The sequence below is a fragment of the Phyllostomus hastatus genome, unplaced genomic scaffold (genome assembly GCF_019186645.2).
Source record: "Phyllostomus hastatus isolate PE091 unplaced genomic scaffold, TTU_PhHast_1.1 phas_contig_40, whole genome shotgun sequence".
Classification (NCBI taxonomy): Eukaryota; Metazoa; Chordata; class Mammalia; order Chiroptera; family Phyllostomidae; genus Phyllostomus; species Phyllostomus hastatus.
The window spans coordinates 90,008,301-90,028,173 of record NW_025333872.1 but is presented as its reverse complement, the minus strand read 5'-3'; the positions used below and the strand labels follow the sequence as shown (position 1 = coordinate 90,028,173).

At 45.2% G+C, this 19,873-nt stretch overlaps 1 protein-coding gene across 11 annotated transcripts in view; it reads left to right on the top strand.

Annotated features, from left to right (window-relative positions):
- The window catches only part of SYNE1 (spectrin repeat containing nuclear envelope protein 1), a 410,287-nt gene that overhangs the window by 388,744 nt on the left and 1,670 nt on the right, over positions 1-19,873 (top strand). For 10 of the 11 annotated variants that reach the window (XM_045842725.1, XM_045842724.1, XM_045842726.1 and 7 more), the window contains 8 exons: positions 1,414-1,556; positions 3,240-3,366; positions 3,905-4,116; positions 6,910-7,110; positions 8,589-8,717; positions 9,970-10,182; positions 11,212-11,304; positions 12,648-12,706. In XM_045842725.1, the coding sequence (XP_045698681.1) occupies positions 1,414-1,556; positions 3,240-3,366; positions 3,905-4,116; positions 6,910-7,110; positions 8,589-8,717; positions 9,970-10,182; positions 11,212-11,304; positions 12,648-12,706 (1,177 nt within the window). The remainder of the gene's footprint in view (positions 1-1,413; positions 1,557-3,239; positions 3,367-3,904; positions 4,117-6,909; positions 7,111-8,588; positions 8,718-9,969; positions 10,183-11,211; positions 11,305-12,647; positions 12,707-19,873) is intronic. The other variant, XM_045842731.1, reaches the window with a different exon arrangement.

The window sequence follows — 19,873 nt, the reverse complement described above, 5'->3', positions numbered from 1 at the left end:
AGCAGCTCTGGCTTGATCACTTTGATGGGTCACCCATCCCCCTCTGGCTGGAGAGGCAGGGCTCAGGGCTTGGGTCCGAATCCACTAGCCTGCTTGTGTGGCCTCGGGCCTCTTGCCTGCTGCGCATCCTCCTCCCCTCAGGGGTCACATATTAGATAAGGAGCGGGACCAGACGTTCAGCTCTCTGCAGATTTTAATTAGTAAGTCTTAACCACACATAAAATCATTTAAGAGGAAAAATGTATCCCACGGTATCTTGAGTCCCAGCTTTTTCTTTCAGGACACAGTGATTCCTGGAGCAAGAACAATTAACGAAAGAAAAAGGAAACCGGTTTTGTTTAATGTTGCACTAGGCAAGCTGTGTGTAGCACAGGGTCAGTAATTCAGAGGAGGGTGGAGAGTAGGGCTGGAACACAGTCATGTGACAGTGAATTGCGGGGTTGTTAGTTTCCACGCAGGTGTTGGAGGAAAGCAAGAGGGCAGGAAGTGAGGGGCCATCAATGGAATGGTGACTCTGGCTGGGGGATTCCCAGTGCGAGGCCTCTTCCAGGTGTCTTTGGGAGACCTTTTTTTAAATTAAAAAAATCATAAGGCTTACTAATATGCATTCTGCTTTCACCCTGTGCTAGCCTCACTCTGTTAATCAATGTTCTTGTTCAAGTCCAAGACTGCAGTACACACACACACACACACATGCGTGCATGCACACAAAAAAAATTGCTAAAAGGTGTTACATCTCTGAAAGGAGAGTGAGCCAGGAGTTCTGGGCTATGAGTAAGAGCAAGCCTAGAGGGAAATGCTAGTAATAAAATCTCAGCTTTCTCCTGGTTTTGATTCAAGTCTTAAATACAAAAGCAAGCCCTTGCTAGTTTGGCGTTTCCATGCATACCTATCTTGAGCGAGTCTTTTCTTGGTTAACTTGAAGTCATGTCTTCAGTGCATGGCGTGGCCACCTGGCACAGAAGTGGCGCCGTCTCGTACTGAGATGCAGAAAGAAAAATTAGAGGATGTATCTTTTTCTGCTTTCTAAGTGTTTGCAGAGGGAAAGGGGAAATAACCACTTTGTAGTTATTGGGGAGCAGGAGACACCAGGGAAGGTTCTGGAAAGGCTTCCCACCCCTCACAACACGCAGACTTTTCAGGGGATCAGCCGTCACGGGGAGCAGGCCCAGGGGCTGCTAGGACCCACCGCAGAGCCCTTTTGTAATATGCGATCGGCTAGGACTCTTAGTCAAGCTCATTCGTTGGTCTAGTCATTTAAATCTCTAACCTACCAGCACGTTAGCACTAAAGCCGCTTTGTAATTACCCACATATGAACTCTTTTTATACAGCTTTCACTGAAATAATTTCTTATACTTCTTAAATGTCAAGCTTGTGAAGCTTGTAAAAAGTCTTGTGGTTGACCCTGCAGGGGATCCCAGTGCCTTAGAATCGCGTCTCCGCCAGCTGGACAAAGCCCTGGACGACAGCCGCCTTCAGATGCAGCAAACCGAGGATGTCATCCGCAGCAAAACTCCCACAGGACCGGAGCTGGACACCAGCTACCGAGGCTACGTGAGTATCCTGACCTCAGGGGTCCAGACAGGTACCTGCAAGTCATGCTTGTGTGACAAAGAACAATTTGTCTGGGGCACGAGGGCTGTCTGAGCTCCCCAGACACCACGCTGCCCTTGAACTCACAGGCATGGATGTGCAAAACATAACCCTGTTAGCAGCTTACCTTTGGAGCCAGTCTGGACCGTGATCAAGCCCACTAACCTGCTGTAATGACCGGCCTGCTCTGTGACACAGAGAACTCAGTGAGATCCGTTTATGTGAAAGCAGCAGAATGCTTTGGTTCCCGAAAGTGATTAGGCGTTTGTCCAAATTCCGCTAATAATGTTTGGACCACGGCTATCCTTGGAGCAGCAGATTTTAGCTAATAGATTACTGACAGGGAATTCATTTAGTTCTTTTCCTGGGTTGATTGATTCACTGGATGGCCTTGGGAATGTTTTTCTCCTCCATTCTTAGCATGCTCATTCTGCAGAAAACAACCCTAACAAGAGGAATTTGTGGAAAAGATGCTAAGGGATTGTGAATGTTACTGATCCTTTTTTTTTTTTTGAAGCTCTTAGTAAAGTATGTAATGATTTTATTTGTTCTTCTCAAGTTACTGCCCAAATGAACTTTTCGCAGAGAACCGCCTGTTTTCCTGTATATATTTAAACAAGAGCGGCTGAAAGTAACTATCTCCCACACTTCATATCTTCTCTTCCCTCCCCAAAGATTTCCTAGTAAAATGAAAGGAGAATTAGTTTCCTGAAGTCTAATGACAGCTCAGCCATACTGCTTTTTGAAACCAGAGAAGCGAACCTTTCCAGTTACATACACTGATGTTCATACCCTCATGATTACAGAAAAGTGATCCATCATGAGTTTATTTCCTGTCCGATCTGACCTGTTTATTATACCAACTTCTATTATAGTGAAACCTCTTTTTTTAAAAACATAATACAGTTTCTTGAAGACCAGGCTGGCATCACTGAGATTATACTCAGCTTCAGTCAAAAGCCATCAAAGTCACTGAATAGCAGTGTGATTTGTTAAAGGCTTTGAAAGATGACTTTATGGTCAGTATAGTAGGACTGCCTTAAAATGAGCTGTTCTTTTAATTTTTGAATACTGTGCATACTAAATGTGGAATAGGAAGCTTCTCCTTTGATGTGAGAATTTATTCCCTTAATACCCATTAAGCCAGGCTTAATTCTCATAAAACAGCTGGTTTTAATATTGCTTTATGATTTTAAGCATTTTAAGTATTTAATGCAAAAAATGTTCCTTCGAGATTTGTGGTAATATTATTGTTTCCACTTTTCAGTTTAAGGAAAAGGGAGCAACCTGCCAAAAATTGTGTAATGTAATACCAGCTGAGGGCCCTGAGTTTAACCCTAAGACGGGTTTAGTCAGCCTCGATTCATAAATTTCAAAGAAATTTTGAGGACTTCTCATGCAAAATCGCGCGTGCAAAACCACATAATGCAATCTTCCAGGCATTGCTTTATGTAGATATGAAGGTGTCACATGTTTAGGAAGCATGTTTTTGAACTTGACCTCATTTTAGCAGAGGGGCCACAGAGGAGTAAGACACAGCCACTGTCCTTTTTGAGGACCTACAAAGCCATGTGCCCTAGAAGCTCTCGCACTCGTGGGAACGTGAAATTCTGGTGATGGGGCCTGTTTTCTGTGTCTGGACAGATGAAGCTGCTGGCCGAGTGCAGCGGCAGCATAGACTCGGTGAGGAGGCTGGAGCACAAGCTGAAGGAGGAAGAGGAGAACTTTCCCGGCTTCGTGAACCTGAACAGCACTGAAACCCAGACAGCAGGTGAGTGCGTGCTGCTCAGGTCAAGACCGAGGGAAATGCGAGATTCGGAAGCACCTTGTTGCACTTAAGGGTTGCTTACCTCATCCCCACTTTTCCGTCCTGAGACCTTCTCTCTGTGTCCCAGTGATCTCCTGGGACACAGGAGGGTGGTGTCCCATCTATTCTGAAGCACTGCCTCTAACATCCCTGGTCAGGTGTTTTGCATGCATGCTCTCCGAGGTCTGTAGCAGAAAGAAATCAAGAACTGAATGTTGTCTTCATTCACACTGCTGCTTGCTCCTTCGTAAAACTCTTTACAATGTTAAACCTGATATGGTTCTTTTTTTTTTACTTCATTACCATTACCATTAAATATGCAGGTAGGAAGGACACAGTTATGACGGTTATTTACAGCTGTCCACAACAGACATGCCCAGTAGAATTACTTTTCTTTCTGTTGCTCTCGAAAGTCAGCCACCAGTGCATGTTTAAAGCATCTCCTGAACGTGATGCGTGGCAGAACACACCCCGCGATGGTGTGTCCGTCATGTCTTGCCAGGTGTGATTGACCGGTGGGAGCTCATCCAGGCGCAGGCCCTGAGCAAGGAGCGGAGGATGAAGCAGAACCTCCAGAAGTGGCAGCAGTTCGGCTCCGACCTGAACAACATCTGCACCTGGCTGCGGGCGACGGAGGAGGAGCTGGAGCAGCTACGGCGCCTGGAGCTCAGCACCGACATCCAGTCCATCGAGCTCCAAATCAGAAAGCTCAAGGTGAGCTGCCCTGGGCCTCTCCCACGTGGCCAGACAGAAAGCTGCGAGAGCCTGGGCAGATGGGGCCGCGAGCTCTAGCTGTGCTGCTATGATTCGGCCACAGGGAGATTATCATACAAGGGCCTGAATGCTGTATTAGCTCCCCCCAGCTGTCCCCAGTCAGTGTCTGTAGAGAAGGTTTGGAAGGGCAGAAAAGTGGACCACGTTGTAGAAGTAGCCCCCCAAGTAAATAATCATGTATGGTTTAATGAATTGGGTTTTTTTTTAAGATTTTATTTATTTATTTGTAGAGAGGGAAGGGAGGGAGAAAGAGAGAGAGAGAAACATCAATGTGCAGTTGCTGGGGGCTGTGGCCTGCAACCCAGTCATGTGCCCTGTCTGGGAATCGAACCTGTGACACTTTGGTTCGCAGCCCGCGCTCAATCCACTGAGCTACGCCAGCCAGGGCTATGAATTGGTATTTTTAAAGGATCGATTAAAATTTTATGAACCATCCAGGTACCTCTAGGATCTATTTCGCCTCTTCTGAGGGAAACCAGGATGTTATTACCAGGTTCCAACAAGTCTCCGTCTAGAGATGGAGATGAATGCTCTCCAAGACTTTATCTGTGTGAGGTGGTGGAGACCTAATGAAATCAATTAACATTCTGGATTCTGCGGAACTTCTGAAACAGTCTCTAGCAGTGGCAGAAGCAATTGCCCCTTGTAATGAATAAAACAAGACAAAATGTGGAGTAATTGTGATAAAACACCTGACATTTCCTGTATGGATATAGTACATGAGATCACTTCCTTCAACTCCATCTCTGGATCTCAGAAACCCTCCTCAGCCCAGCAATTGAAATGCACTGATACGTGTAGACTTTTGTACTACAATTTCTTTTCAACAGCTCTTTGGATTCTGTCTTTTTGTCTGGAGAACATCAAGGTGTGCTGTTCCCCAGAATGCACCTACCCAGACTCTCCAGGCTCAAAGGATTAAGCACCATGCTTTTGTGTCTCCCTGGTTTCAGTGTATGCTGTTTATCTGGGGGTGTTGCTTTTGGGGCTTGCTTTGGTGGTGGTTGTATTTTAAATTTTCAAACAGAGAAATGAGCCTTTGTACCAGCCCCATCAATTTCAGGATGAAGTGTCAGATGAGAGATGCAATTTACATTATCTGGATTATAAAATGCATTTCTCTCTGGAGTACTTAAATTCCTCTAGTGTCTCTCCGGGAAAATGTAACGCAGTGTTGCATTAAAACCAAATTCCTTACAAAGGTGGTAAAGCGAATGCTGACCAGAGCCTGAGACCTAAGGGAGATTAGGGTGGCGAAGCGAGACCTTGACAATCAGCCTGTGTGACGCACACACACAAAGCCACCCTCTCCATAACCGTCCCCTGAATCCTGTCTGTTTCCTGAGGATAAATCTGTGGGATAACCAAGTGTCTTTCCACAGCATCTCTCCATCTTATCCTAACTCTGTGGTTGAATCTATATTCAGTATGTTAAGAAGCTATCGAAAGCTGAAAATTAAGACAAATAGGAAACATCACAGAAACGTGAGAAATCACAGGAGACTGGAGGCTGGCTAGGTGTCAGCTGCGGGATCGCTCACCCTCACCTGACCTCAAGCTGTTTGAGCAGTATCCAGCTACTCAACTCTTAGTACATGATCATGTGCTCAAGTTCCTGGAATTTAGTTCTAGATTTTTAGGAAATGAACAAAGTAAGAAATCGGTTGTCTGTTTGTGTGTGTGTGTATGTGTTTCTGTAATCAAATTCAATTGGTTAGCTGATGAAATCACCAATTCACTCTCTTAACCATCACAGGAAGGTGGCCTATGACATGGGCAGCATCCTCAGACTGTGGGCCACTCTCTGTGCCCACGGAGTCAGGACAGCTGGGGGCCAGGGCCTGGGACTCTGCTCTTTTACCAAGCTTCCCATTTTATTCTTATGCCCAGAACTTTGAGTAGCATTGGTCTATTGAAACAGGATTCTTACACTGGGACAAAAAGCACATTTCCTGCTGCTCAGAACTATTGGAGCCTTGTTTTGTTTTGTTTTGCTTGGTTGTTAAAATCCCATGCCTAGGCTGGAGTCCATCATACTTCTTATTTCAGGATCACGTCGCTTCCTACAAAGTTCCTCTTACTGTTATGTATATATCCTCCTTTCCACACATGTTTCTTAATCCTCATTCCTCAAACCCGTGGCAACCATTCTGAAATATCTAATGAGTGTTCTTTTTTTTTTAAGATTTTATTTACTTACATTTTGACAGAGGGGAAGGGTGGGAGAAAGAGGGAGAGAAACAACAATGTGTGGCTGCCTCCCATGCACCCCCACTGGGGAACCTGGCCCACAACCCAGGCATGTGCCCTGACGGGGAATCAAACCAGCGACCCTTTGGTTTGCTGGCCAGCGCTCAATCCACTGAGCCACACCAGCCAGGGCTAGTGAGGATTCTTTGTTCCTGTGTATTCATGAAAAAGGTAGATTTGTGTGTGTGCTCATGAATTTTAAGTTACAGAAATGCTGTTTCTTTGCACATATCCTTCTGTTTCCAATTCTTTCCCTTGACACTGTGTTTTATTGAGATCTATTTGTCTGGTCAAGTGTACATCTAAACCATTTCCTTTACCTGCACTGTGGTTCTCAGTGGTGTGAACTCACTGCATCTTATCTAGCCGTCCTGTTAAGGCCAGTTTTAATTCATGGATCTTTTTATTTGGGTGAGGCATTTCCAAGGTTAAATATTTTTGTCACTATTTTCCTTGTGTGGTCGTTCTCCTTTCTCCTTCCAGGAGCTCCAGAAAGCTGTGGACCACCGCAAAGCCATCATCCTCTCCATCAACCTGTGCAGCTCCGAGTTCACCCGGACTGGCAGCGAGGAGAGCCGGGCCCTGCAGGATCGCCTGTCCCAGATGAACGCGCGCTGGGACCGGGTGTGCTCCCTGCTGGACGAGTGGCGGGGTCTGCTCCAGGACGCCCTGATGCAATGTCAGGTCCGTGGGGCTCTGGGCGGGCCATGTTCCAGAGTCACTCATTTCCCGTGTAGCCAGGCCGGTGGCTTGGTTTGTCAGGGTCACTAGAAAGGCACATTGCTCCCTGAAGTCGGTATCTGAATGAGATAATATTGTGCTCAAACTTTTCCTTTTACTGGAGAATTTGTACATGGGAACAGGAGTTCAAGGCAGCTAGACCCCATCTTCTGTCCAGCTGACAATGGACTATTTTCACAAGTTTGTCGCAGCCCCACCATTCCTTCTTCTAGTCATTCATTTCATTCATTCATTCAGCAGCCCTTTCCTGAGCACATAGGAAGACAGTTCTTGAACATCCAAGTGAGCATTACGAATGCTTACTCATTCATTCATACCACACTGGCCAAGGGTCCACTGTCTGACAGATATTGCACTAAGCAGTCAGGATACAGCACAGCCTCTACTTTTGTTGGGGAAAACAGACAATAAGAATGCAATTAAATGGTTAAGCAAGATCCTTATAGATGTCGATAAGAATAACTGAGAAAAGCCACTTCAGGAGAGTGGTTAGGGAAGTCCTAAGGATCTCTGAGCTGACATTGGAAGGATGTGTCCATGGAAGAGATAGAACACATGGAAAAGGCTTCACGTCTTTAAGGACGGAATCGAAGCCAGTGTGATCAGAGAGTCAGGGAGTGAGAAGAAAGATCAGATCGGTGGTCAGGAATGAGACCACGCGGGGCGTGGTGTGACCTGGCCAGGAGTTCGGACTGTATTCCGAGCATGAAGGGAAGCCCTTTCAGGATGCAAAGCCTGCTTTCCAGATTTATAGGTACACCAAGAGCACCTGGTCCTTGAAAGCAGGTACCCAAGCTGTTGTTTCAACCTTGCAGCCATCCTAGTACCGTGCCTTCCACGTGGGAGATGCTCAGGAACTTTGAATACATGAATAAGCAAATGGGTGGATGAGGGACATAAGGGACTGGGTTCAGGCTTTAAAAGGTAGAAAGATCTGAATTCAGGGAGAAAAGAATGGAGCAGAGTTGCCTCGTTTCCAAACTATATAATAGCCCTAGAAATTTCTCTAGTATCTTTTATTTTGGGCCCACTTTCCTTGTCTAAATTTACCCTCAAGTAATAAATTAGATGATTTTGGTAAGAATGTGAACTCAGATAGATAATTACGAGTGCAAGTACCTTCCTCAGAAAGGAGTTGTGTCTAAGATCTTAAAACCAACGTACTTTTGCCATACGCGCATCTGCATTTTGTGCGCATTATACATGGAATCGTCATGCCCGTGGTGTGTAATCATTATATCCATGTATTTCACACATCCTTATTTTCCCCTCAAAATTTTGAGCAGAAATGTGTGCATTGTAGGTGACAAAGTACAGTATCTTTGCCAGTGGTAGCCGTTGTCAAGAATGGACATTTAGTTTGTGAGGGAAGGAAACATCTATTATTCACAGAGATTTCATGCTGTCTGGTTTCTGCCTAGGATTTTCATGAAATGAGTCATGGTTTGCTTCTCATGCTGGAGAACATCGACAGAAGGAAGAATGAAATCGTTCCCATCAATTCTCACCTCGATGCAGAGACCCTTCAGGACCATCACAAACAGCTTATGGTAAGATGTGCGAACTCGGGCAGCCTCTGGTCCTTTTTAGCAGCCATCCATTTCGTTTACAGAAAAAGAACGTAGGTGGTACTATTTTTTACCTTTTTAGCTATAGTCTCTAAGTTCATTGCACTGTACTTCTTAGGTTTTCCAGTTTTTGTGGCGCAAACATGCATGGAAGGTGACATCCACTAGCTTTAAAATCTGATTCTAAACTCATTGCTCCATCGTAGAACTCTTAGAGGTTTTAGTCTTAATTCATTTGTTTTTGTGTAAGCAGGTGTTTGGTGAATTACACTTGTTTTTTTTTTATTTAAACTGTACTTGTTACATCTATGTCCCAAAGGTATATCAAGTGGTTTGTAAGTGTACCAAACTCATCATTAGGAAATGGGATGCGTTCACTTATTTTCATTATCTGACAAAAAGAAAGCACACCAGTTCGTTCTCAAGGCGCAAGACACTTTTTCTAGCACTAAATTCACAAGGGAACTTGCAGAATTTCTGTGTAGATCCTTTATACAAAGAACTTAGGACAATATAATGTACAGTGCATTAAGTGATTTTCTAGGAGATAAAGAAGCATATTTACGTCCCATTAGGAGAAAATGATTTGAATTTTGTCGTTTTCTGTGTTTTTAAAATGCTATTTCTTAACATTTAACACTCACTGAGCCTACCAACAGAATTGGTAGCTTTTAGTTCAGTACCGTGAAGGTCTTAGAGGAAAAGGAAATAACTCTGCGACTGCATTTTCATTAGACCTTTGACCTCAGGCTTAAGTGGTGAATGATAAATCACCTGTATATCTTTTAAAAATCTTGAACAGCTATCAGCATCTACCTAGACACACTTGAGGTTTGCTATACTTATGGTAATGTTTTCCTCTTCTTTTCAAAAGAATATCTTATGTCTCATTTGCATAATACATTATATTTTAAGTACGTTCACATATACTTACTAATTTGAACCTTCCAAGAATACTTAGAGTGGACCAGGCAGTATCATCATTTTACCGAAAGGAGAAAACTCGCATCAGGGAAGTTCAGGAGTCTTACAGAATGCTTTTTGGCAGAGGCAAGACTAGAACACAGGTCCCCGATTCCCAAAAGCTGTGGGCAGCTGTGTCCTTCTTTGTGTGAACACAGCATTCTGATACTCAGGTGTAATTACCCAGTGAGCTAGAGGGATGTCATTCTGCACCGGAGAGACTTTCTCCACTTATCAACAATTCTCACAAAAATATTTCTTGCATACACAGCAAATAAGGCAGGAGCTACTGGAATCCCAACTCAAAGTGGCCTCGCTGCAAGACATGTCGTGCCAACTGTTGGTGAACACTGAAGGCACGGACTGTTTAGAAGCCAAAGAAAAAGTCCACGTGATTGGAAATCGGCTCAAACTTCTGTTGAAGGAAGTCAGCCGTCACCTCAAGGAGCTGGAGAAGTTGCTAGACATGTCAAGCAGTCAGCAGGTAAGCTCTAGGCAGATATCCTTGTGTGGCATTTCTCCCAGGGCACCAAAGAAGCATTATCTGTATTCGTTTTAGGCAGTCTTTGAATGTAGTGCTTGTCAGAGTGCCCACCCCCCATCACAGCGCCTGCAAGCTGTGTCTCAAAACAAAAAAAGGGACCCATAAATTTGTACAATAAAACACTGCTTGTCATTCCATTACATCCAAGAGACCTCCCGTAATTGTTACTGCTGACTGACTAACTATGGTGGCATTTTATTTTACCTTGTTTATTTAGGAAGTCACATGTTTTCTATAATGTGGCTATGATAAATCACAACCAATCACTGCATAGGATTCAACCTAGGAGGTTGAATTCCTTCTCCTGACGTAAACAGCAATTAATTCATAGAAAATGCCCTCTGCTCGTTTATTTTTTATTTGTTTCTTCAGTCTGCTGCATCATGGTGGTGGTTGTGGTTTGGAGAAATGCCTGTGCGGGTAGAGATCTGCTTGGTAAAACTCCATTCAGTTGTGAAATAACACCCTTACAAACACACAAACACTTTGCCCTCCTTTAAGAAAGTCAAAGAACAATCGAGTCCAATCGAGACAGCAGTGCTGAAAACAGCACAACTTCTCCGACGCTCAAAGCCTCCTGGGTGGAAAGTCTTCCTTCGTTTCTAATTCAAATGAATCGGTTTCTCTGGCCTGAGCGGGCTGAAGGTCTAAGGCAGATTCCCTTCACCTCCTCCGCTTCAACTCACTCCCATCACATCGCTCAGAAATAATAAAGAAAAAAAAGCATAGTAATAACAATCCTATAGCCATGGTTTCCAAAAAGGACAAACTTAAGTCAGGAGAGCCCACTGTGCTAGAAAGACTAGGTTGCAATCTTCTTGCAGTTGTCTGATTCTGTTTTTCCCGAAGAATGAATGGTTTGGTGTTTATGAGGGATGGAAGGGGGTTGGGGGGGGAACACATTGTGTCTTGCAAGGCCCTCGTGGCTCTGGGATGTGGAGTCATCAAAAGACTCTGTTTCCCACATAGGACTTGTCCTCCTGGTCGTCTGCTGATGAGCTGGACACCTCGGAATCTGTGAGTCCTACGTCAGGAAGAAGCACCCCAAACAGACAGAGCACGGTAACTGTCCACTGGTCATTGGCCCGTGGGAGGGGACACCAGGGAGTGACAGTATCTGTACCTACCAGGGTCCACAGGCTCTCCCCCACCCTGAAGCAGAAGTCCCCGTCCAGAGGGGATTGCCGCAGTGACCCAGTGAAGCTCTCTCTGTTCCTGCATCCCTGCCACGGGCCCTTGCCACCCACACTCAGGAACAGAAAGGAGTGGCTCCGTTTTTCAAATGAACCAGGGCTCGAGGTGTCCTTGGTACGCAGGGAGGCAAATTATCTCTCTTGCTCCAAGGGCCATGTCTAGAACGATACTTGCCGATCCCTTGGGTGGCGCCACCCTTCAGACCACCACTGCCTTCGTCCACCTAAAAAATAACAGGCTCCCCTGAAAAGGGTGCCTCAGGCAAAGGTGGACAAAAGCGTCTCATGAAGCCGCTGAATTTGTAAGATAAGTGGAGGTTCTGTTGACTCTCAAGCCAAAAAGCTCCTGAGTGGTCCTGAAGGTTTTCAGAGACGGTGCTGCCTGCCCGCCACCAGGCCCGCGGGGGCTGCTGTCTCCCCGGCACACAGAAGCCAATCCGGCCCCCGCCACCCTCTATACCTTGATTTCTCTGTGTAATTAGAAGCTTGTTTTCGTTATTTTTTGTCCTGCTTTATGATTATATCCATTTTTGTTACCATTTCATTTCCCTTAGTTTTTAGAAGTATCGATTTCATTTGTTATTATTTGTGATAAACACCTAAGTTCTATGCTGATAAATGTTATGACCTTTTTTAGGATTTTTTTTTTTGCTACATTCCACTAGTTTCCTTATAGATCCTAGTTTAAGAATGTGAAGGAATACTGGCTTTTCCATTCAAATGTTAGCCTTTATGTATTTAAACTGTTGGGTCCTCATCATTCTACAAGGAGAAATTTCCTATTACCGTTGTTATTATTTTTTCTCCATCAAGAACTTTAGTACTGTTTTGGTGTTCTAGAAGATAAAAAAAAATATGGTGTGGCATGGTATATTCAACTTTATTTTGGTTATGAGTGAATATGCAGAGATTCTTGGCTAACAGGCAGTCACTTTAGTTTCTGCCGTGACAAGTGGGGGAAATATACCCACTGTAGTGTGGGCTTTCAAACCCCAATTTATGTTTTTTTAATGACTAGCCGCATAGATGTAAATGTGTTTCATTTTTATTTTCCTACAAAAGAAAAGCCAGTTTCCTTGATCACGGATACTGATCATTTGGTTTGATTTATTTCCCCTTTGCCGCACTTTTAGTTTAGTTTTCATCAGTAGCTCGTCTTTATTTGCCTGGACTGAACATTCTTCTTTCTTTACCCCTGTTCATTGCAAACAGCCACGAGGCAAATGTAGTCCCTCTCAGCCTGGACCCTCTGTCAGCAGTCCACATAGCAGGTACCTTATTCTCCTGGTTTCCACACTGTTTCTAGAACTCCAAGAGGATGATGAAAATTGCCCATGATTTCGGGAGGCCCGTGGCGGGTCTGCCTCAGGGTAGTTGAGAAATGATTCGTTTCGGTATACGCACGTTCCCGATAAATTGGAAGAGAACTTTTCTCAGCGGGAAGTACCAGTGAATCTCAGAGCGTGATGTTTGGACCCCACCAAAACTGTGGCTGATGCTACACAGGCCGTTGGTGCTTTTCAACCAATGGCTTTTTCCTTGCGCACCCAGGATTCGGTACAACGGGTGCCATAGCTGCTACTTGAGTTGGGGCAGAGTTTCATCATCCTCTTTATTTCTAGATCTTACAATAAGACCCGTATTCGATCAATGAATTATTTTATCACTTCCGGAACCCACAAATCTGAATAAAATACACTAACATCCCCAGCTTTTTCTTTTATTTTCATGTTTTATCCAGATTGTGGGTTTGGGAGTCTCCAAATGGCAAGTCCTAATTTGGTACTATTGAAAACCGATCGACACCTCCCCTCCTCCGCTTCCCCCGCCCTCCCTCTTCAGCCAGCACAACTCAGTCACTCACCTTCCTGACACTCTGTGCGAGCTTTCCCTCCGCCCAGGAGCGGCCAGCGGCCGGCCGGGCACCGCCCCGCCCCCGCCCCCGCCCCCGCCCCCGCCCCGCACCCAGAGCCTGCTCACGCGGCCACTCTGTGCCTCACGCCCAGCTGCCAGCGGCCCCTCGTTTCTGCAGTTAGCGGCGCTTCGCCTTCTTCGTTGTTGGTGTGCTGTCTGTGCCCCCCCCGCCCTCTCTCTGATCGGCGCCTGCTGCCCCAGGCAGCTGTCTAACCCTGGCAATACCGTCCTCGGAGCCGAGTGTCATTCCACTCCCAAGCAGTGTACTGTTAAAGGAGGGTGCCCCTCTGGACACTGACCCCCACTGGGCTGGAACCGAAGTTTCTGGAAGGCAGGTGGGGGAGGGGAAGTGTAGAACCGTGACCCACCCCTGAGTCACAGTCACGGTTCTCCAGCGGGGGGCTGGAGAGAACCGGCTCTTCCCCCCTTCGGTCATCCCCGCTCTGCCGAGGAAATGCAGAATGTCTTGGGACACGTTTTCTGGGTTTAAGCCTCCTTTGGCTATGTTTTTTGGGGGGCTTTTTCTTTCCCTTTGGTTTGCTTTACAGTTTTTTTTTGGGGGGGGGGCCAGGGGGTGTTGGGTCCCTAACAAAATATCAGCAATGAAATATGGAGGAAAACTCACAGGGGTTTTTGAAGGTGATGATGGACCTCTGCAGGCGCTCTGAGGTTTTGTTAGGCCCCTGCAAGAAAAAACAACCATTCTGTAGACAGATCATCCTTTTGTGTGGTCCATCCCCTCCACAGAAATTGCCAATGTGTCACGAACATATTGCCGTGGAGTATCCTTTTGGGATACCAGAGACCAATTCTGTGGTTGCGTAAGTAATGCTAATGAGAAGGGGGAAAGCTCTTCCATTTTGCAACACCAACAGCAACCACCTGCGGGTTTACAAATATTGCATCAGCCTGCTCCCCCGGGTTATTCCAGACAGCTGCCCAGGTTTCCTGAAAATGTCCAGGGTACTATTTCTCAGGGCAGAAAGTGCCGCGGCGTGTCTTCTAATGGGGCTTTGCAGCTGGGACGGCCACCTTCTCATGGTGACACCCGCAAGGCCCTTCTCAGCTCTGCTCTGTCCAGCGCTGTTGATTAACGTCTCTCTGAGCACACGGCACATGTTTCACTTCGCTGCTTAAAGGGGCGGGAATGCCCGTGATCTTCACCTGCATTGCAAACTTCCTCAAAACGCCTTCCCACACGGGTTGGGGTTGAATGTTCCTGGACTTCTTGACTCCCTGGCATCTTGGTTTGAGGTGCACCCAACCTTGACGATGAAAAGCAGAGTCCGCCGGGAAAGAATTAACTTCACTCACAGTCCAGGCTGTCATGGTGTTCCTTCACAGTGAGGCTGGAGAGTACCTTGTGTTTGATCTTGCACTGGTCCAGCAGATTCGAAAGATTATTGCAGGAGCACAAACAGTTTAGAGTCTTGGCCCCAGCGAGCTGCAGTGGGGACATGTTAGGTCGTCTTCTCCCTGAGAGAGGAGAGAGGCCGAGTTGGGGAAAAAAAACAAAACTGGGTATTGGTTTGGAGGGAGGGGTTCTCATATTCTTTTTGTTGTTTAAAGTCAGATACAAATAATATCAGTTGCTCTCTTGCTAGATATTTCAGTTTAATGTTATGGTCACTGTTCTATGTCTTCTTATATAGATTCTAAGCCTACATATGCTACATAATGCTACCATGTGTAGGTCCTAAGCCTACAAAATTGATACAATATAATTCCTACCATTAAAAGACTGGCAATGTGTCAGAATGAAGAGATTCTCTCAATCAGTTACAAGAAGCTCCCCTAGGCTCCTCAGATTATAAACATTTGAAAAAATGTCCCTGCATACATGTATAACAACTACACACTATTTTTGAGATTAAATATATGTGAGAAGCATTGTTTTGAAGCAACATTTATCATGGTCCACTTGGTACTTTTTCTCCACTATTGACTTGAAGTTCTCTAACCTGATCTCTAATAACTCTTCAAAATTCTGCTGCCAAGTCACTGAACTTGACAAATAGGAAGATTTTACTCCGATTTCCAGCAAGGCAAAGGGATAACTTCTCGTGGTCTGGCTAGAATGAGTTGATGACTTTATTCCAAAGCTTAGTGTTATGAAATGCAGAATTCCCCAGGGCACCGTCAGTTTCTGGCACCTTCCACACGGAGCACTAAGACAGAATGAGAAGTGGCAAATAACTGGCTGAAACGTTGAAAGAAAGGGAAAAAAAACACACCTCATTTTAAAATGTGTTCAAGGCAGCCACATGGAGTGAAGCAGACGCAGCAGGGATTTTGCCTGTACGGCAGGGCTTTACTGAAAACACTATTCAGTTCCTTGTGAAATGTTTCTATTAAGTCTTTTCCTCGGGACTCCACCCTGGGGATCTATTTATTCAAAGCACTCGAAGAGTCTTAGGCTAAAGCGGTCTTGCCCATAGGGCAGGCCCCCACCTGGCCTGAGGACAGGTATCGGGTAAAGCTCCAATTTGTTTCTTTTATAACATTTGGGCTACACATCCAAGTGTTTCCCGAGAACTGGCGCACTTTGGGAAACTCATCTCCCATCTTGGAAAGCACTGCTAGGAAATCAGGAATGGTTCCCAGAAGAAAAGGCCACATCCTGCCAACCCCTGAGGGTCTGAGTCGGCACGCCCTTGCTTCCATAGTGCAGGTGATAATACATTGCTGACGTTAATTTAGCACTTAAGGTGTTCTAAGCACTATGCTAAGCATCGTATATATCTGTTGCCTCATTTAACGCTCACACCATCTCCTTGATGTGACTGTGTTCCCACTTTTACAGACAAGGACACACAGGACTAGAGGCATGAAGTTTTAGGTGTGTGCCCAGGTCTGCCTGCCTCTGAGGGGAGTTCTAACCTGTCAACCATTCCCCTCCAGCGAAGGGCTATTGGCGGATGGAACTTGAACAGTTCCAGGGCCTGGGCTGCCACAGGCTGTCCGAGGTAGCACAGGACCAGGCTACTCAGACCGGGATAAGAGGAGTCTGAAATCCTAAACTGATTCTGGAAATGTGTCTTCTGAACCACGTAACCGTGCAACAAAGACCATGCCCACAAGAGTAGGCAACAAGGTCATAGACAAGCTAGACAACCCCTCACAGTAAATCCCTGTTGCTCTTCTGCCAGGCCTTGCTACCAAGCAACAAAACGAATTGCAGTCTACCTTTGTGTTTGAATGATGCGTGCTCAGCAGGAACCCATTTTATTTTCCTTCACTGGGTAAAGTTTTTGAGACGAGTCTTACTCTGTGTGCATAGTGGTCAGGCTTCTCGCATGTCTTGGTCGTGCTTTCTTCTGTGTGGTGTGGTGTGGTGCACAACTTTCTCCCCCACCATCCTCCCTCCACCACTGTGTGTATTTTGGGGAAAGGGATGAAACCACTCCTGGGCAGTTATTTGTCCCGAAATTTGAATGAGTGAGGGGAGTGAGAAAAATAATAAAATAAGTATTTACTTATGAGAACAAGCATGTTTTTGCTGGGCCAAATTATCTGAAATATCTCCACTGATTACCCTCTTTGACTAAGTTCCCACATTTAAGTTTTCCTCTATAGGCATAATATCAGCTGGCATCTCTCATACTTACGTAGTAAGGCCACTGGAGAATGATGAGTAACTAGGGTCTTTGTTCTTTCCCTTGTCAAATTTCCAAAGACTCTTGGAAGGGAGGTAACTGAGGTGACTTTAGGTCAATAGATAAATATTAAAAGTACCCTTTCACCCTGGTATCATTTGCCTGTTAGTTTGAGAAGCTTTAAACCTTTGGGCACATTGAAACCCTGATTATTGCCCCAAGGGGGTGGCATTTTTTTTTTTAGTGGATAAACTGGGCACTTCCAAGAGCAATCAACTGTCTGGAAGTCTCCTAAGAACTGTGTGTCCTCTTTGTCCCTACCTCAGCCCATTACCTCTCCTTAGGCAGGCATTCTTCAACCTTAGAAGGCACGTGATCATTAAACTTTAATAAGAAATTCTCTGATGCTGTTCAATGTGCCATGTCCTCCAAACAGGCACTGTAACGTATGAGCCCGTACTCCAAAGATGGTGACGTTTCCCGTCGTTCTCAGGAGCGGACTAGTCGAGGGGCACCCTGTGTTTTGATTTTGATCTTTGGCTTCATTGCTCACAGAAGCTAATAATTGACAAGCAAGAGCTATTGAACTCTGTCAGTGAGGTTGTGTTGTCAGTTATATGCATAGATCTACCCATCACGAATGTCCTTAGGTGTTTCCTAAAAAAAAAGCCAGAGATCACTCCTGTTTCCCATGAATGCTGACGAGTGAGGAAATGTGGGGCTCTCTCCTGTGCTTCAGTTATAACTCATCCGGTGACAGGCGGGGGCTGTTGTTTGCCAGGGCACATTGTAAGGGAAAGGAAAAGGGATCTTGCAGAAACATTCAACCCAGAGTTCATGGCCAACTATCCCATCCTTCTTAAGACAGTTTAAGGCAAACCACTGAACTCATAAACTGTCCGAGCCAGAAATATTTTTGGATATGAATGCACCCTTCCCCGTTGCAAACGAGAAGCCCGAAGGCCGGACCGGGGAGACCGTGTCGCTTGGCCAGGGCTGCGCCAACAGTCTGCAACCAAAATGGCCTCCTGTCCCTGCACGAACCCGATGGTCCATTTCATGCTGCGAGGCACTTATTTTCTTTTTTCTTTTTTTTTTTTTAATTTTTTTAAGTCTACTTGGATACCTTTTTTTTTTAAAGATTTTATTTATTTATTTTTAGAGAGGGAAGGGAGGGAGATAAAGAGAGAGAGAGAGAAACATCAATGTGCAGTCGCTGGGGGTCATGGCCTGCAACCCAGGCATGTACCCTGACTGGGAATCGAACCTGTGACACTTTGGTTCGCATCCCCGCGCTCAATCCACTGAGCTACACCAGCCAGGGCTGAGGCACTTATTTTCAACATGAAGAAACCACTCCCCAACATTTCAGGACACAGATATTTTTCTCCTTTTTTTTCTTCATGCAAGGCACCCGTGACATTCTTTAACTCGGATGACCTTCATTCATGTCACCAAACAGAAAGCTTTGCAGAGAGTATGGGAGGCAGGGACTTGGGACCCAGAGTTCCTGCTTCATCCTTCCTTTGATCGTGGGATTTGGGGCAAGGCATCTACCCTCTCCATAGAGTCCAAATTCCGGGCGTTAAAATCCCAGGGTTGAAATCTTAATTCTGCCACTTGCCAGCTCTAAGTTACTCCTTGCATCACCTCTCTGAGCTGCCTTTTTGTCATCTATAGAAAAAGAAAACAAGCACACTGAAGGCTATTCTGGGGATGACATGAGATAAACGCTTAGTATGTTGCCTAGTCATTAGAAAAATAAATGTTGACTATCCTTAGCAATTTATCTGCAAAATTAGGAGACGAATTTATCTACAAAACAACCTAATTTATCTACAAAAATTAGGTTGTATACTCTCTAAGAATGCTCACCATGAACATTTTATTAGAAAACTCAATAGTTTCCTGTTTTCTATTGATCAGTATGTGACATTCTTCTTTTATTCTCTACTGTATTTCACAAAATATACGGGCTTCCTGTTCAGCTCATTAGGAGTAGCTCATTGGCCTTGGCTTGAGGGCCGTTAATCAGTTTGACCACTAGATGGTGATTGAATGCTTGTGGCCTCTCAGCTGCCAGAATATTACACTGACTAATTAGGAGAAGACATAAAATGTATAAAACACGGAACTTCCAAGTTGGAAGACAATCCAGTCTAATTTGGAGGCGTTGAACAAGAGGTTGGCGCTTGGAGGTGATGTGACTTGTTCAAGGTTACTCAAGCCGTTAGTTATAGTTTTCAGAAAAGAAACGCAGTCCCAATTTAGGCCAGCGATTATTCTTTCACTATGTGCACTAAAAACACAGTGGGGTATAGGACTGTTCGGGGCTACAGAGGACCCGTCTGTTCGTTCCCCACATTTCTTCGATGGTTTAATTAAAGAGTTTTGAGTAGTCCAGCTGGAAACCTAGTCTTCTCTTAAGAGAAAAGCATGCAGAGTAACCAACACAGTTTTCACACGCTTGTATTTCTCCAGTGGCCTCGCATTCAATGCCCTAATCCTGAGTGAGACTACTACCGTTAGAGAATTTATACTAGGTGTGGGGGGGGGGTGGGCTTGAGTCTCATTAGTACCCATTCTTTTTGCTCCTGTAGTGTGTGTGTGTGTGTGTGTGTGTGTGTGTGTGTACAAAAGCATTTCTTTGTAAAGTGTTTTACAAACACTTGTAAAAGAAAATTCCTTTCTTCATCTTTTCTACTAGTAACCAAACAAAACATTAAGGGATGAACACATCACCCAGAATCGACTTCCATATTCAATGGAAGGCCATCTACAGGCCATCTTTCTCATGAGACTGGAAATTCGTGTTCAGTCTCTAATGCACAGTGTAGCGGGTAGGGAGATATAAATGTAGAAGGGAAAGGTAGACCTTTGAGCAGAAAGAAGGAGCCTACAGGGTGACAGTGCCCTCCTCAGAAAACT